The sequence below is a fragment of the Anomaloglossus baeobatrachus genome, chromosome 5, assembly GCF_048569485.1.
Source record: "Anomaloglossus baeobatrachus isolate aAnoBae1 chromosome 5, aAnoBae1.hap1, whole genome shotgun sequence".
Classification (NCBI taxonomy): Eukaryota; Metazoa; Chordata; class Amphibia; order Anura; family Aromobatidae; genus Anomaloglossus; species Anomaloglossus baeobatrachus.
The window spans coordinates 17,036,791-17,054,429 of NC_134357.1; the positions used below are offsets into that span (position 1 = coordinate 17,036,791).

Consider the following 17,639-nt stretch of genomic DNA (forward strand, 5'->3'; position numbering starts at 1 on the left):
GATGACGGATTGTGCCAAAAGTACCTGCGTTGCTTCCGTTGGCCGATGCTCCGTTGCTTCCGCCAAGCGGAAGCAACGCAGAATGTAACGTTAAATGCTAGCGTCAAAATGACGCCAACCAACGGATTCCGTTGGTTCCGTTAAAATTTATAATGGTTCCCTATGGTAGCGGATTCCGTTGCTAAGTGCTTAACAATGGAATCCGCTGCTGGATTCCGCTATTTTATTCTGCGCATGCCCAGAATGAAAAAAAATAAAAAAATAAATAAAACAGAGCCGACGGATTCCGTTAGACGGACGCCTAACGGACGCCAAACGGATGCAACGGTCCGTTATTTCACAGGAATCAGCTAACGGATTCCTGTGAAATAACGGACCCGTTGCATCCGTTGACACCACAAAAAAAACGGATGCGTCAAAATGACGCAGCAACGGACCCAGCGGATTCAACACAACGCAAGTGTGAAAGTACCCTAAAAAAACAACTGATCCGTTGCTGACGGACCTGACGGATTGAAAACAACTGAAGTGTGAACTTAGCCTAACCTGGCTCTCAGAAGAGTAGCACACTGCTCCAAAAAGGATTAAACACTGCACGGCTGGGAGCAGTGAAACAACTCAGCCGATGTCCAGCCAAGCTGAGCACTTAAGAGAGACCAGGTTGCCTTTAGGACTCTGCAATATGAACAGAGTCAGATGCCGTAGAAGTAATCCGCGTGTGCGGATCTGGACAGCGCATGACACTTGCAGTCACATGGCAGTGGAAACACAAGATAACACGAAAAAGGAGAGTGTAGGGCGCAGATATAAGGTCCTATAGGAAGGTGGGTGACACGGTGACCATCAAACTCAGCTCCAGACTTCAAGCTTAGAGACAATGATGTTTGTCTTTACCATATGAAGAGCAGCTCTGCAGCACAACTGCTGCTCGAACAGAAGAAAGTCATCTGAAAGTGCAGCTTTATCATTTTTGTAGACAAGAGAACATAATTTAAAGACAATTAGAAATGATAAATCACAAAGCGATCAACACTGATACTTTCCAATACACGTCCTCCTAAATGTTACACTAAGTAGATGAAAATCTACTGTAAAGAGTATCTGACTATGGAGACGATCTGATGAGCCGGAGACTACGGGGCCGACACTTCTATACATCCATAAAGAGTGTGGGTCCGGCCTGATCCAGCGATAATACTGGACACGGCGTCTATAGGTCGAGAGGTTTCTCAAAGTGTCTCATCCAGTATCGGAATATCCCAAGACTCTGGTGAAGCTGCCGAGACATTTACACAACAGTCACAAGAGCATCAACATAGACTTACAAGAAAAGAGTCAATGAGCAGGAAACATCAAAGTAGTGATGAGCAAGCGCTAAAATACTCCAGTGCTGGGTACCCGAAACGAGCAGCTCGGATGCACGAATAATGAAAGTCAATAGGAAACTCTAGCATTTTGCCGGAAGACCCTAACAAGACATCTGTAAGTCAAGATCGCTAAAAATGTGTGATCCTAGACATTATGAGCAGTATGAATAGAAGGGTAGTCAGACAAGCCGGGATCATAAGCCAGGAGGTAACGTATAAGATTCAGGGAGCAAACAGAGACGTGGTCAGGAAGAGGTCCAAGGTCCGATGCCAGGAGGTATCGTATAAGGTTCAGGGAGCAGACAGAGACATGGTCAGGAAGCGGTCCAAGCTCAGAAGTTGGGAGGTAACGTATAAAGTTCAGGGAGCAGACAGAGACATGGTCAGGAAGAGGTCCAAGGTCAGAAGCTGGGAGGTAACGTATAAAGTTCAGGGAGCAGACAGAGACATGGTCAGGAAGAGGTCCAAGGTCAGAAGCTGGGAGGTAACGTATAAAGTTCAGGGAGCAGACAGAGACATGGTCAGGAAGAGGTCAAAGGTCAGAAGTCGGGAGGTAACGTATAAAGTTCAGGGAGCAGACAGAGACATGGTCAGGAAGAGGTCCAAGGTCAGAAGTCGGGAGGTAACGTATAAAGTTCAGGGAGCAGACAGAGACATGGTCAGGAAGAGGTCCAAGGTCAGAAGCTGGGAGGTAACGTATAAAGTTCAGGGAGCAGACAGAGACATGATAACGAAGAGGCACGAGATCAGAAGCCGGAAGGTAACGTATAAAGTTCAGAGAGCAGACAGAGACGTGATAAGGAAGAGGCATGAGATCAGAAGCCGGGAGGTAACGTATAAAGTTCAGGGAGCAGACAGAGACGTGGTCAGGAAGAAGTCTTAGGTCAAAAGCCAAGATCAGAACACTTACACCAGACAGGAGCCAAGAGCACACTGAGCAAACAGGAAGTATGACTGGCGAGGTTCAGACACAGCAAGCCCAGTAAAGAAACAGAGTAATCACCAGGAACGAGGCGCATCTGTGAAGGCACCTCCCAAAACAAGTGTGGACCCTAGTGCTGAAAGACAACCTGTCAGCAAGTGCACAAGACACATAGCAGAGCATTTTCAAAAGCAAAATGCTCTGCACAGCGGAACCGTGACAAAATGGATTGAAATAGCGCTTAAATGGAATGGAGAAGACGCCTGGACACACCTCTGACTCCAAGATTACTGCTGAGAACTAAATAAACAAAAAAATGTTAAACAAATGATGTGGGGGAGTCTTTAATCAAATAAACTATTTGATAGTCCGGCACTTCATCCTTTTAATATGAAGCAGCGACCTCTCCACATTTTTATGGAATTTGTATGAATCAACTTTGTTTTTTATGAATTAATTTCAGATGCTGGACTACATTTACTTTCATTAATTCCTGCCTAACAGCAAGTGTCCGTGCAATCGAGCTGCTTTAGAAAGCTGAACTGACTTTCCTTGATTTTCTTTCCAGTATTATAGTAGTTATATTATTGTACATAGGAGCAGTATTATAGTAGTTATATTCTTGTATATAGGGGCAGTATTATAGTAGTTATATTCTTGTACATAGGAGCAGTATTATACTGGTTATATTCTTGTACATAGGGGCAGTATTATAGTAGTTATATTCTTGTACATAGGGGCAGTATTATAGTAGTTATATTCTTGTACATAGGAGCAGTATTATAGTAGTTATATTCTTGTACATAGGAGCAGTATTATAGTAGTTATATTCTTGTACATAGGGGCAGTATTATAGTAGTTATATTCTTGTACATAGGTAGTATTATAGTAGTTATATTATTGTACATAGGGGCAGTATTATAGTAGTTATATTCTTGTATATAGGGGCAGTATTATAGTAGTTATATTCTTGTACATAGGAGCAGTATTATACTGGTTATATTCTTGTACATAGGGGCAGTATTATAGTAGTTATATTCTTGTACATAGGGGCAGTATTATAGTAGTTATATTCTTGTACATGGGGGGCAGTATTATAGTAGTTATATTCTTGTACATAGGGGCAGTATTATAGTAGTTATATTCCTGTACATAGGGGCAGTATTATAGTAGTTGTATTCTTGTACATAGGAGCAGTATTATAGTAGTTACAGTTAGGTCCAGAAATATTTGGACAGTGACACAATTTTCGCGAGTTGGGCTCTGCATGCCACCACATTGGATTTGAAATGAAACCTCTACAACAGAATTCAAGTGCAGATTGTAACGTTTAATTTGAAGGTTTGAACAGAAATATCTGATAGAAATTGTAGGAATTGTCACATTTCTTTACAAACACTCCACATTTTAGGAGGTCAAAAGTAATTGGACAAATAAACCAAACCCAAACAAAATATTTTTATTTTCAATATTTTGTTGTGAATCCTTTGGAGGCAATCACTGCCTTAAGTCTGGAACCCATGGACATCACCAAACGCTGGGTTTCCTCCTTCTTAATGCTTTGCCAGGCCTTTACAGCCGCAGCCTTCAGGTCTTGCTTGTTTGTGGGTCTTTCCGTCTTAAGTCTGGATTTAAACAAGTGAAATGCATGCTCAATTGGGTTAAGATCTGGTGATTGACTTGGCCATTGCAGAATGTTCCACTTTTTTGCACTCATGAACTCCTGGGTAGCTTTGGCTGTATGCTTGGGGTCATTGTCCATCTGTACTATGAAGCGCCGTCCGATCAACTTTGCGGCATTTGGCTGAATCTGGGCTGAAAGTATATCCCGGTACACTTCAGAATTCATCGGGCTACTCTTGTCTGCTGTTATGTCATCAATAAACACAAGTGACCCAGTGCCATTGAAAGCCATGCATGCCCATGCCATCACGTTGCCTCCACCATGTTTTACAGAGGACGTGGTGTGCCTTGGATCATGTGACGTTCCCTTTCTTCTCCAAACTTTTTTCTTCCCATCATTCTGGTACAGGTTGATCTTTGTCTCATCTGTCCATAGAATACTTTTCCAGAACTGAGCTGGCTTCATGAGGTGTTTTTCAGCAAATGTAACTCTGGCCTGTCTATTTTTGGAATTGATGAATGGTTTGCATCTAGATGTGAACCCTTTGTATTTACTTTCATGGAGTCTTCTCTTTACTGTTGACTTAGAGACAGATACACCTACTTCACTGAGAGTGTTCTGGACTTCAGTTGATGTTGTGAACGGGTTCTTCTTCACCAAAGAAAGTATGCGGCGATCATCCACCACTGTTGTCATCCGTGGACGCCCAGGCCTTTTTGAGTTCCCAAGCTCACCAGTCAATTCCTTTTTTCTCAGAATGTACCCGACTGTTGATTTTGCTACTCCAAGTATGTCTGCTATCTCTCTGATGGGTTTTTTCTTTTTTTTCAGCCTCAGGATGTTCTGCTTCACCTCAATTGAGAGTTCCTTAGACCGCATGTTGTCTGGTCACAGCAACAGCTTCCAAATGCAAAACCACACACCTGTAATCAACCCCAGACCTTTTAACTACTTCATTGATTACAGGTTAACGAGAGAGACGCCTTCAGAGTTAATTGCAGCCCTTAGAGTCCCTTGTCCAATTACTTTTGGTCCCTTGAAAAAGAGGGTGCTATGCATTACAGAGCTATGATTCCTAAACCCTTTCTCCGATTTGGATGTGAAAACTCTCATATTGCAGCTGGGAGTGTGCACTTTCAGCCCATATTATATATATAATTGTATTTCTGAACATGTTTTTGTAAACAGCTAAAATAACAAAACATGTGTCACTGTCCAAATATTTCTGGACCTAACTGTATATTCTTGTACATAGGGGTAGTATTATAGCACTTATATTCTTATACATAGGGGCAGTATTATAGTAGTAATATGCTTGTACATAGGGAGCAGTATTATAGTAGTTATATTCTTGTATATAGGGAGCAGTATTATAGTAGTTATATTCTTGTATATAGGGGCAGTATTATAGTAGTTATATTCTTGTGCATAGGGGGCAGTATTATAGTAGTTATATTCTTGTATATAGGGAGCAGTATTATAGTAGTTATATTCTTGTACATAGGGGGCAGTATTATAGTAGTTATATTCTTATACATAGGGGGCAGTATTATAGTAGTTATATTCTTGTACATAGGAGCAGTATTATAGTAGTTATATTCTTGTACATAGGGGTAGTATTATAGCACTTATATTCTTATACATAGGGGCAGTATTATAGTAGTAATATTCTTGTACATAGGGGGCAGTATTATAGTAGTTATATTCTTGTACATAGCGGCAGTATTATAGTAGTTATATTCTTGTACATAGGGGGCAGTATTATAGTAGTTAAATTCTTGTACATAGGGACAGTATTATAGTAGTTATATTCTTGTATATAGGAGCAGTATTATAGTAGTTATATTCTTGTACATAGGGGCAGTATTATAGTAGTTATATTCTTGTACATAGCGGCAGTATTATAGTAGTTATATTCTTGTACATAGGAGCAGTATTATAGTAGTTATATTCTTGTACATAGGGGCAGTATTATAGTAGTTATATTCTTGTACATAGGGGGCAGTATTATAGTAGTTATATTCTTGTACATAGCGGCAGTATTATAGTAGTTATATTCTTGTACATAGGGGGCAGTATTATAGTAGTTAAATTCTTGTACATAGGGACAGTATTATAGTAGTAATATTCTTGTACATAGGGGGCAGTATTATAGTAGTTATATTCTTGTACATAGCGGCAGTATTATAGTAGTTATATTCTTGTACATAGGAGCAGTATTATAGTAGTTATATTCTTGTACATAGGGGCAGTATTATAGTAGTTATATTCTTGTACATAGGGGCAGTATTATAGTAGTTATATTCTTGTACATAGGGGCAGTATTATAGTAGTTATATTCTTGTACATAGGGTCAGTATTATAGTAGTTATATTCTTATACATAGGGGCAGTATTATAGTAGTAATATTCTTGTATATAGGGGGCAGTATTATAGTAGTTATATTCTTGTACATAGGGGCAGTATTATAGTAGTTATATTCTTGTACATAGGGGCAGTATTATAGTAGTTATATTCTTGTACATAGGGTCAGTATTATAGTAGTTATATTCTTATACATAGGGGCAGTATTATAGTAGTAATATTCTTGTACATAGGGGGCAGTATTATAGTAGTTATATACTTGTACATAGCGGCAGTATTATAGTAGTTATATTCTTGTACATAGAGGCAGTATTATAGTAGTTATATTCTTGTACATAGGGTCAGTATTATAGTAGTTATATTCTTGTACATAGCGGCAGTATTATAGTAGTTATATTCTTGTACATAGGGACAGTAGTATAGTAGCAATATTCTTGTACATAGGGGGCAGTATTATAGTAGTTATATTCTTTTACAGAAAAATTACCTGCAAAAGTTAAAACTATTTTTTATTGAGCTAGATGAAATATATAAAAGCATCTGTCACATTGCTGTCTCCACTTTTCTTCTACATTACACAGCAGGGGTTACGATTAATGAAGGAAAAACGCTTCTCCTTACAGAATATGATATTGAAATATAGTATTTTGCACAGAACATTATCAAAATACTTAACTGTGCAATTTCCTATTGTGGTTATTTCATAAGATACCGGTAATGAAGAGAAACCTACCAGTAGAACCTATTTGGCGTTATCCTCTCGTGCATTAGATGCCATCTTCTTCCAAAGTCCATTGAGCTGTACAACTACAGGAAGACAGAAAAAGAGGAGAAATGATAATATTACTACGATTAGTGATAAAACATGCTGTATACATGCAGTAATTAAAGTTATCATTAGAGATGAGCAAAGATCGGAAAATGTTAAAATCGTACAATCTTTGGCCGGATCGGATCGGGATTGGACATTCGATCATTTACTGCAAAAGTGGTCGATCTTGCCAAGGATTGGTAAATGTTCGGATGCCAAAAACCACCCTCTCCCTGCCCGTCACAGCCATGTCAAGTATTGGCATGGCTGTGATTGGCCACTGGAAGCAAAAGGGTTAAAGCAGTACATACTCACCATGTCCCCGTGGCTGCATCACTACTTCCGGGGTCAATAATTATCCCTAATACATATTCATTGATTTCCCCATTCACCAGCGTCTCTGATTGGCCGCTTTCAGACCTCTCTCCCAGACAGCATCTGTGATTGGTTGGAATCACAGACCCTGTCTGCGGGTCTATATCATGATATAAAATAAATAAACTGGTGTAGGGTCCCCCATCTATTGATACCACCACTGATAAAGCCACGGCTACAGGCTGCAGCCCCCAGCCATGCACTTATCTTGGCTATGTATCAAAATAAGAGGAACCGCTTGTGGCTTTTTTAGAAATTATTTAAATAAATAATTTTAAAAATCGGCATGTAGTCCCCCCAACTTTGTTTCCCAGCCATGATAAAGCCGACAGCTGGGGGCTGGTATTCTCAGGCTGGGGAGGCCATTGCTTATGGGCCTCCCTCAAGCCTAAAAATCTCAGCACTTTACCCAGCTCTTCCTGATTGCCCTGGTGCGGTGGCAGTCAGGGTAATATAAGCGGTTAATCAAAGCGCACAGCTTCCACTAAGCCCTAGATTAGTAATGGGAGGCATTAATTAGACCCCCCCAATTACTTATCTGTAAGCAAAAGAAAACAAACACAAACACCAAAAAAATCTTTTATTTGAAGTTAAAGACAAAAACACACCATTTTTCACCACATTTCAGCATTAAATTTTTACCTCCTGGAAGAAAACCGTTTTGGTGCATTTTTTGCCAAGAGATGGAGATTGGGTGCTGACATTTTTACACCATATTCCTGCACCCAATCTACAGCTCCTGGCAAAAAAAAAACGGCATCACTTCTGCATCATACCGCCTGCGATAGTGATACATTTTTTTGCCAGGAGGCGTAGATTGGGAGCAGGAATATGGTGTAAAAATTATATCACCAAATCTGCATCTTTTGTGAAAAAAAACACAGTTTTCTGTCAGGAGTTGCAGGTCTGTGAACTCAATGAGAAATCATTGAAGTCACATGAGGTCAGGTTACCTGCAATCACAGGTGGAGGACCGAGAGAACCTCCAGCTGTGACCGCAAATAACCTGAGTGACATCACCAATCACGGCTCAGTCTTTGCCTGAACCTCACAGAGTTCAGTCATGTTCCATGATCATGTACTGTGCCTTCAGATGTAGCAGAGCTGGTGTCCTTGTGGGACCTCGTGTGGATTACGTCAGACTTGGGTGTTTTGTGGGTTAATAAACTTGTGAAAAAGGGTGGCTTTGTCTTATATGAAATAAAGGATTTTTTTCGGAGTTTATTTCCTTTCACTTACAGATTAGTAATGGAGGGATCTCATAGATGCCTCCCATTACTAATCTAGGGCTTAGTAGCAGCTGTGAGTTGACAGTAACCCCTTATTACCCTGATTGCCACTGCACCATGGTAATTGGGAAGTGGCAGGTAAAAGTGCTGGGGTGTAATGGATGCAGCAATCTTGGCCAGCTGCAGGCTGCTATTTTTAGTCTGGGTGGCACCCAATAAGCATGGGTCTCCCCAGTCTGAGAATACCAGCCCCCAACAGTCTTGGTTTATCTTGGCTGGGGGTTGCAGACTGCAACCATGGGCTTTATCTGTACAGGTAGCAATAGATGGGGGGACTCTATGCCAATTGTTTTATTTATTTATTTATTTATTTATCACCAGCATAAGGACACAAACAGCATGTGTGGATGTAACTAATCACAGACTCTGTCTCAGCGGGTGGGGGCGTGGTCCAACGCAGTCAATTAGAGACGTCGATAGAAGGGGAAAGCAGTATACATCTAAATCTCCTCCCATACTGTAGACATAACTAATGGTACCATAGAGTACACTAGAGCTAGACTGCTATACTGCGCACATATCTACTGCCACTTCTGTATATAGTATCCAGCAGTCTGTTATCCCCTTTACAACATCACCAATAATAGTGCCATCATAGTCACCGGAGGTGCAGATATCAGACTCTGTCTCTGGATGTGATTGACGCCTGGATCCTGATTTTTCAGCTCAGTATTTGCTATAAAATGCCGTAATTGCAATGTGGGAATAATATACACCGCAACATAGCACAATATGTACCCACATCAGATGCACGTCATTTAGAGGTAATCCGTCTGTCTCTGTGACAGCGACCATTGTGTTTTTTATCATGGACACTGGAGTCAGTGTGTGCACATTGTATCCTCCCAATTTATACAAAACATATTGCACTGTATTGGAGCTTTTTTTAAGCTAGGCGTGCACTATGTGGCAGTATGTTGATAAGTATACTGGAAGCAAAGATTAAAACTCTTATCACTATGTGAGCTAAATATCTCAGCAATATGTATAGCCAAGAAGAAACCATACTACATGGGCACTGTATGGCTCTATGTGCACACCGTGCGGCACTATTTATCATATCTTCATTCGTTTTTAAGAAATACAGAAAAGTCTCTATTACTGCTATTTATTAATGCAACGTTTCCATAAGTGACCAGGATATGTGATAAGTGTATAATATATGAAGAGCCCCCTTATTTTGAACATAGGGGTCCCCGAGGTGAATGGAGCGGCAGTAATCATCATGCTCCATTCACTGCGCATAGGAGTGGTGATATTTGTCCCTTCATTAAGGGGACTTTTCACCCCCATTCTCAGCAGTTGCACCCCCAGAGAGCAGACATTTTTCATGGTTCTGGTGGATAAGTGATGTATCTGTTATTTTGGGACAATTCCTTTATACCGGAGACTTTCCATTTATTCCACAGCAGCAGAATGTAGTAAATCTTCTATATTTCAGTACTCAGCATTTTCAGACTTATTAAAGTTCAGCAAACAGCGCAGGAACTACAAGTCACAGCACGCCTCCCCCGCGGCAGGATGTGCGCAGTTTGCTTACATGTGCTGTAAATGCCTCCCCTGTGGAGAGCCCCAGCGCTGCGCCCCGCAGAGGGTTAAGTCGGTTTCTCCTCTTGGGGTGTAAGAATTTGCAATTTCAATCAGTTTCCAGCCGACTAATTTTCTGTGTGAGTGATTCTTGGCTCTGGAGCGATGTTCAAGATAAAGTGCTCTGGAGTTTGCCCACTGTGCAAGTCTGATCATCCATCTATTTATCAGGGAGATGTCTGCCATGTGAGCCACACCATACAGCTGGAGCGATAATGAAAGAGCACAGCAAGCAAAAATACGCCGCAAATACTGCTGCATGGACAATAAGAAGCCGGGGGTACCCCGCTCATCCTTCCAAAATACGCCGCTCGTACTGCTGCATGGACAATAAGAAGCCGGGGGTACCCCGCGATCATCCTTCTAAAATACGCCAACTCATGTCATGGGTGGAAGCAGAATACTCCTACGAAGACCATGCAAGGGGGGAATATAGGGCATCACTTCCATAAAATTGTGTCTACTATAGGAATACATAAATAATACCGCCATATGATGTCAATTAGCAGTGCCGCACAGTGTACATGTACAACTAGAGTGACTTCTGGTGTACGCTGTGAGACCATTAGCAGAGATACTGAAAGACACAGGCAGACAGGAGACGTCCTGGAGACCACAGACCGGTAGCAGAGGTCCTGGAAGCTGCAGGAAGACAGGATAAGTCCTGGGGACCACAGACAGGTTGCAGAGGTACTAGAAACCGCAGGCAGACAGGAGACGTCATGGAGACCACAGACAGGCTGCAGAGGTTCTGAAACACACAGGCAGACAATAGACATCCTGGAAACCACAGACAGGTAGCAGAAGTCCTGGAAGCTGCAGGCAGACAAAATAAGTCCTGGAGACCACAGACAGATAGCAAAGGTACTGAAAGACACAGGCAGACAGGATAAGTCCTGGGGACCACAGACAGGTTGCAGAGGTACTAGAAGCCACAGGAAGACAGGAGACGTCCTAGAGACCACAGACAGGTTGCAGAGGTGCTGAAAGATGCAGGCAGACAGGAGATGTCCTGAATACAGCAGACTGGTTGCAGAGGTACTGAAGGCTGCAGGAAGACAGGAGACATCCTGGAGACCACAGACAGGTTGCAGAGGTACTGAAAGCTGCAGGTAGATAGGAAAAGTCCTGGAGACCACAGACAGGTAGCAGAGGTACTAGAAGCCACAGGCAGACAGGAGATGTCCTAAATACTGTGGGCAGGATGCAGAGGTACTGAAAGCCGTAGGCAGCCAAGACTTGGAGACCACAGACAGGTAGCCATGCACAGGCAAACTAAAAAAAGTCTTAGAAATGTTGAAGTCTTAACACCAAGACACAGGTGTTGGTCCTGGTAGGCCTTATATAAGCTAAGGAAGTTAATTATATAGAAGCTACATGCAAAACCTGACGCAGACCACGAGAAAGTTTACAGGACCAGGGTGAAGGGAAAATGACCCAGACCTAGGACAGGTGTGTAACACTATCACTGCTCTGCTTTATCACCACTGTCTTCTGACATAACTAGTTCTGCTGCATCGCTGGACTCTGCTACATTATCACTGGGTGACTCCTGATATACCCAGGCCTGATACATTATTACTGTGTGACTCCTGAAATACCTGACTCTGCTTCATGCTGGGTTTTGCTGCAATGCTACAGTGAGTCTTTTAACCTCCTCAATATTGCTATATCACTGGACTGTGCAACATTGTTTCAGTGATTCTGTCATGCCGGGGCAGAATGATGCCCAGCATGTGGAACAAAGGAAGGGAAACAGGTACAAAAGCGTCCTAGCGATAGGGAGAGGAGGTATAGGCGACCCCTAAGCACTCACCTGAGGCTGAACCCTGCATGCCCTATCAACCCTAGACGGGTCCTTCCCCCCGTGTGTGACCACGTGCCTAAGCTCTGGCTGACCCTGGACTAGCGCTGGCTAGCGAGCTGGGTAGAAGCACACTAGTCTTACAACTACAACAAGACAACACAAGGATAGAGACAAACAAGTGTGAACAAAACAACAAAAGGATTTCCACAGTTTGTACAAGGACAACATATCCTCAGAGGTCAGCATAGAAGAACTATCAGTGGCATATGGGAGAGTAAGAAGTGAGATCAGCATAGAAGAACTATCACTGGCATATGGGAGAGTAAGAAGCGAGGTCAGCATAGACGAACTATCACTGGCATATGGGAGAGTAAAGAGTGAAGTCATCATAGAAGAACTATCACTGGCATATAGGAGAGTAAGAAGTGAGATCAGCATAGAAGAACTATCAGTGGATATGGGAGAGTAAGAAGTGAGGTCATCATAGAAGAACTATCAGTGACATATGGGAGAGTAAGAAGTGAGGTCAGCATAGAAGAACTATCAGTGGCATATGGGAGAGTAAGAAGTGAGGTCAGCATAGAAGAACTATCACTGGCATATGGGAGAGTAAGAAGTGAGGTCAGCATAGAAGAACTATCAGTGGATATGGGAGAGCAAACAGTGAAGTCAGCATAGAAGAACTATCAGTGGCATATGGGAGAGTAAGAAGTGAGGTCAGCATAGAAGAACTATCACTGGCATATGGGAGAGTAAGAAGTGAGGTCAGCATAGAAGAACTATCACTGGCATATGGGAGAGTAAGAAGTGAGGTCAGCATAGAAGAACTATCACTGGCATATGGGAGAGTAAGGAATGAGTTTAAATAATGGCAGGGAGTGGCATTAAAATGCAGCAGCTGAGATTACAGCTATATGGAATCTCAGAAAGCTAAAAAAAGGAACTCTTAACCCCTTCAACACCAAATGAAGTTAAATCTGCTCTACTCATGATAAGGAAGACCTATGAACTGCTAATCCCTGTCACCTTCTAATCCTTTTAACCGCAAAGGTCTCAGCCAGACATGACACACTCGTGACATTACCCCCATGTGACGCCACTCCTAAACAGTCAACTTAACAGCCAAAAGTTTCCTATTGCCAATATCATAGTTTTTTCCAGTCGGCGAAAATTTTTTAAGACAACAATCCCCACCCGCTGTTCCTCACTCCCTGAGGAATGAGGACGAAGCCTGAGTTTACAAGCTTCTTTAAACACCAAAAACATATCTCTTCCGAAAGACAACCTGTCCAGGAGGGCTACCTTGGGTTCTGGTTGCGTCTGACTGCCAGCCAAGACCACCAGACCCACAAGTCTGCTGTTGCTGCTTCAAAACTTGTCACCGCAGATCCATCACTTTCAGACATAGACTCTGCATCTGTTTTGCAAGAGCCACGACTGGATCAATATTTGAATCCTGGAAAAAATGGGCCAGTGATAATGTCACGCAAGGGCGAAAGGAAGTCCAACATGCAGCGCAAAGAAAAGAAAATTGGTACAAGGGGGCCCTGGTGATAGGGAAAGGGGGTATGGGTGACCCCTAAACTCTAACCTGAGACTGAACCCTGGCTAGTGAGCTGGACTGTGCCTAAGCCCTGGTTGATCCTGGGCTAGCCCTGGCTAGTGAGCTGGGCTGCCAGACACTAGTCTTACTACTACAATAAGTCATCACAGGGAGAGAGACATACACATAGGAATAAAACAACAAACGGATTTCGACAGCTTCCAAATGTATAACTTCTCCTGGGAGGTCAGTAAAGAAGAACTATAACTGGTATATGGGAAAGTAAGGAGTGAGCTTAAATAATGAAAGGGATTAAGGTGCGACAGCTTAGATTAGAGTTAAATGGAATCACAGCAGGATAAAAAAAACTCTTAAACCAATTCAACACCAAATGAAGTTAAAGAGGAGTCACGATCCACTAATCGCTGTGATCTTCTATTTCCGCCAAGATCCCAGCTGGACGGGACTCACTCGTGACAGATTCACAGCGTAGCGGCAAACAATCCAGCTGATATAGGACCCAGACCAGGGTGGATGCATCCAGTTTCTCTGCCATAGCGGTTTGACACTGTCTCCATGTGCCCTACAAAGTGGTAAAGGATCTTTGCAAGGAGATTTGGTGCAGACAAGCACACATTCCTTTTGTTTCAGTTTGGCATGTGGTTGCATTAAAACCAGAACAAGTTCCAATTTTATTCCTTTCTACACGGCCTCACACCGGTGCACACCTCTAGGTACCTCTGGTGTGCCAGGTTCTGTATCTGTGTATTATTAATTATCACATTTTTGGAAACAATCCTGACACATTTGTGCACATTAGTGTTCAAAATAAGGTGGAGTTTGTGCAAATAGAACCCATCAGTGGATGATCCTACTCAGGTTTGGACAATTCCCATCAGTATGTCAGCTGTAAAAGGACAGAAAAAAGTCATAAAAACGATATAGAAGCCGCCCATGAAACTTTCCCCAACTCCTATTAACTTTCTCAAAGTCAAAAAGAGCATTTAAAACAATTCAATTTGCTACAGATTGAGACGCCAAAAAAAAATAGAGAACGTCCCGGCCGCACTTATCTGGTGGTGGATTCTCTCCAGCGCCTCGTGCTCAGTGGTGACTGGAAGATTAGTATAAATCACACTGGTTCTGATGAAGAACTGCGGCTCGGTTACATCGGCGATGTGTAGAAACAAGTCAATGGAGATGATAACGCAGAACAGCAGATTCCAGCCGAGCAGCTGTGTACGGAATAACGATGGCTGATTTTATCGCCCGCTCTCCCCGTATCTTCCTTGTAGACTACAGCACTAAGGTTTGCTTCTTGGAATTATGAATAAGGCACTGACAGAACAACATCTAAGTCACAGATTTAAAGGGATGGCATAGAATTAGAAAAACATGGCAGAAACAGCGCCCCCCTGTTCATAGGTTGTCTTTAGTATTACAGCTAAGCTCCACAGCAATAAAATGGGCTAAGCCATAGTACCCCATACAACCAGGGGATAAGAGTGGAGCTGTTTTTGGCAAAAGTAACAATGTCTTATTAAGCAACTCCTTTATATTATTTTACAGTATAATTTGACTTAAGATATTTTATGCAATGTCATTTTTTAAAGCTTTTTTTCCTGTTTTGGAAAAACATTATAAGCTCCTCCCTATTGTCAGTTATGTGACCTAATAGCACCCATACATAGACCTATAATGTATTTAAAGTACACCAACCACCAGGAGTTTCCTATATAACCTAAAGCCAGTGCTATACTGGCACTATCAGGCTGATTCTATACATACAGTGCTATTAGGGGAAAAGAGGAAACGGTAAGCTTTTAAAGTGCAAAAAGGTATGACAGATTTTTATTAGGACAGGTGACATTTCATTACATGATTAAAAACAATTAAGAACAGAGACCAAAATTCAACATGATAGTGTCCTATTTCCCCCCATTCCCAACACACATGTATATACCTATAAACATAGACATGGAAGCATTGGTGGCTATATCAGGGCACAAACACCAAATTAACACATGTACAATTGCGTGTCAAAGTCAAATTACACTGGTGAATGTTTAAAAAGTGCCCAGATAAATGGTTAGGAAGATCATCACAGTGGATGAGGAAGGGGACATAGAACCAAGAATGACCGGCTCTGGATGGTAGCCATAAAGGTCTCAGGGCAACCCTCAACCAGCCCAACGTACGTTTCAATGCTGACAGCACCTTTTTCCCCTGAAGAAGATAAGAAGAAAATCAACATTGAAACGTACGTTGGGCTGGTTGAGGGTTGCCCTGAGACTTTTATGGCTACCATCCAGAGCCGGTCATTCTTGGTTCTATGTCCCCTTCCTCATCCACTGTGATGATCTTCCTAACCATTTATCTGGGCACTTTTTAAACATTCACCAGTGTAATTTGACCTTTTTGCACTTTAAAAGCTTACCGTTTCCTCTTTTCCCCTAATATGTATATAAGCTTGTGCGGCAGGTGGGCCATTAAAATTAATTGGACCCCCTGCATTTATTGTCTGGTTTTGTGGAGTCTCTCTTTAACATACAGTGCTATACTGGCACTATCAGGCTGATTCTATACATACAGTGCTATACTGGCACTATCAGGCTGATTCTATACATACAGTGCTATACTGGCACTATCAGGCTGATTCTATACATACAGTGCTATACTGGCACTATCAGGCTGATTCAATACATACAGTGCTATACTGGCGCTATCAGGCTGAGTCTATACATACAGTGCTATACTGGCGCTATCAGGCTGATTCTATACATACAGTGCTATACTGGCACTATCAGGCTGATTCTATACATACAGTGCTATACTGGCACTATCAGGCTGATTCTATACATACAGTGTTATACTGGCACTATCAGGCTGATTCTATACATACAGTGCTATACTGGCACTATCAGGCTGATTCTATACATACAGTGCTATACTGGCACTATCAGGCTGATTCTATACATACAGTGCTATACTGGCGCTATCAGGCTGAGTCTATACATACAGTGCTATACTGGCGCTATCAGGCTGATTCTATACATACAGTGCTATACAGGCACTATGAGGCTGATTCTATACATACAGTGCTATACTGGCGCTATCAGGCTGAGTCTATACATACAGTGCTATACTGGCGCTATCAGGCTGATTCTATACATGCAGTGCTATACTGGCACAATCAGGCTGATTCTATACATACAGTGCTATACTGGCACTATCAGGCTGATTCTATACATATAGTGCTATACTGGCACTATCAGGCTGATTCTATACATACAGTGCTATACTGGCACTATCAGGCTGATTCTATACATACAGGGCTATACTGGCACTATCAGGCTGATTCTATACATACAGTGCTATACTGGCACTATCAGGCTGATTCTATACATACAGTGCTATACTGGCACTATCAGGCTGATTCTATACATACAGTGCTATACTGGCACTATCAGGCTGATTCTATACATACAGGGCTATACTGGCACTATCAGGCTGATTCTATACATACAGGGCTATACTGGCACTATCAGACTGATTCTGTACATACAGTGCTATACTGGCACTATCAGGCTGATTCTATACATACAGTGCTATACTGGCACTATCAGGCTGATTCTATACATACAGTGCTATACTGGCACTATCAGGCTGATTCTATACATACAGGGCTATACTGGCACTATCAGACTGATTCTGTACATACAGTGCTATACTGGCACTATCAGGCTGATTCTATACATACAGTGCTATACTGGCACTATCAGGCTGATTCTATACATACAGTGCTATACTGGCACTATCAGGCTGATTCTATACATACAGTGCTATACTGGCACTATCAGGCTGATTCTGTACATACAGTGCTATACTGGCACTATCAGGCTGATTCTATACATACAGTGCTATACTGGCGCTATCAGGCTGATTCTATA

General features: G+C 42.1%; 1 protein-coding gene across 1 annotated transcript in view; it reads right to left on the bottom strand.

Annotated features, from left to right (window-relative positions):
• Positions 1 to 17,639, bottom strand: part of SORCS3 (sortilin related VPS10 domain containing receptor 3) — an 866,891-nt gene that overhangs the window by 372,710 nt on the left and 476,542 nt on the right. Inside the window, exon 5 of the mRNA XM_075348233.1 lies at positions 7,011 to 7,084. Within this exon, the coding sequence (XP_075204348.1) occupies positions 7,011 to 7,084 (74 nt within the window). The remainder of the gene's footprint in view (positions 1 to 7,010; positions 7,085 to 17,639) is intronic.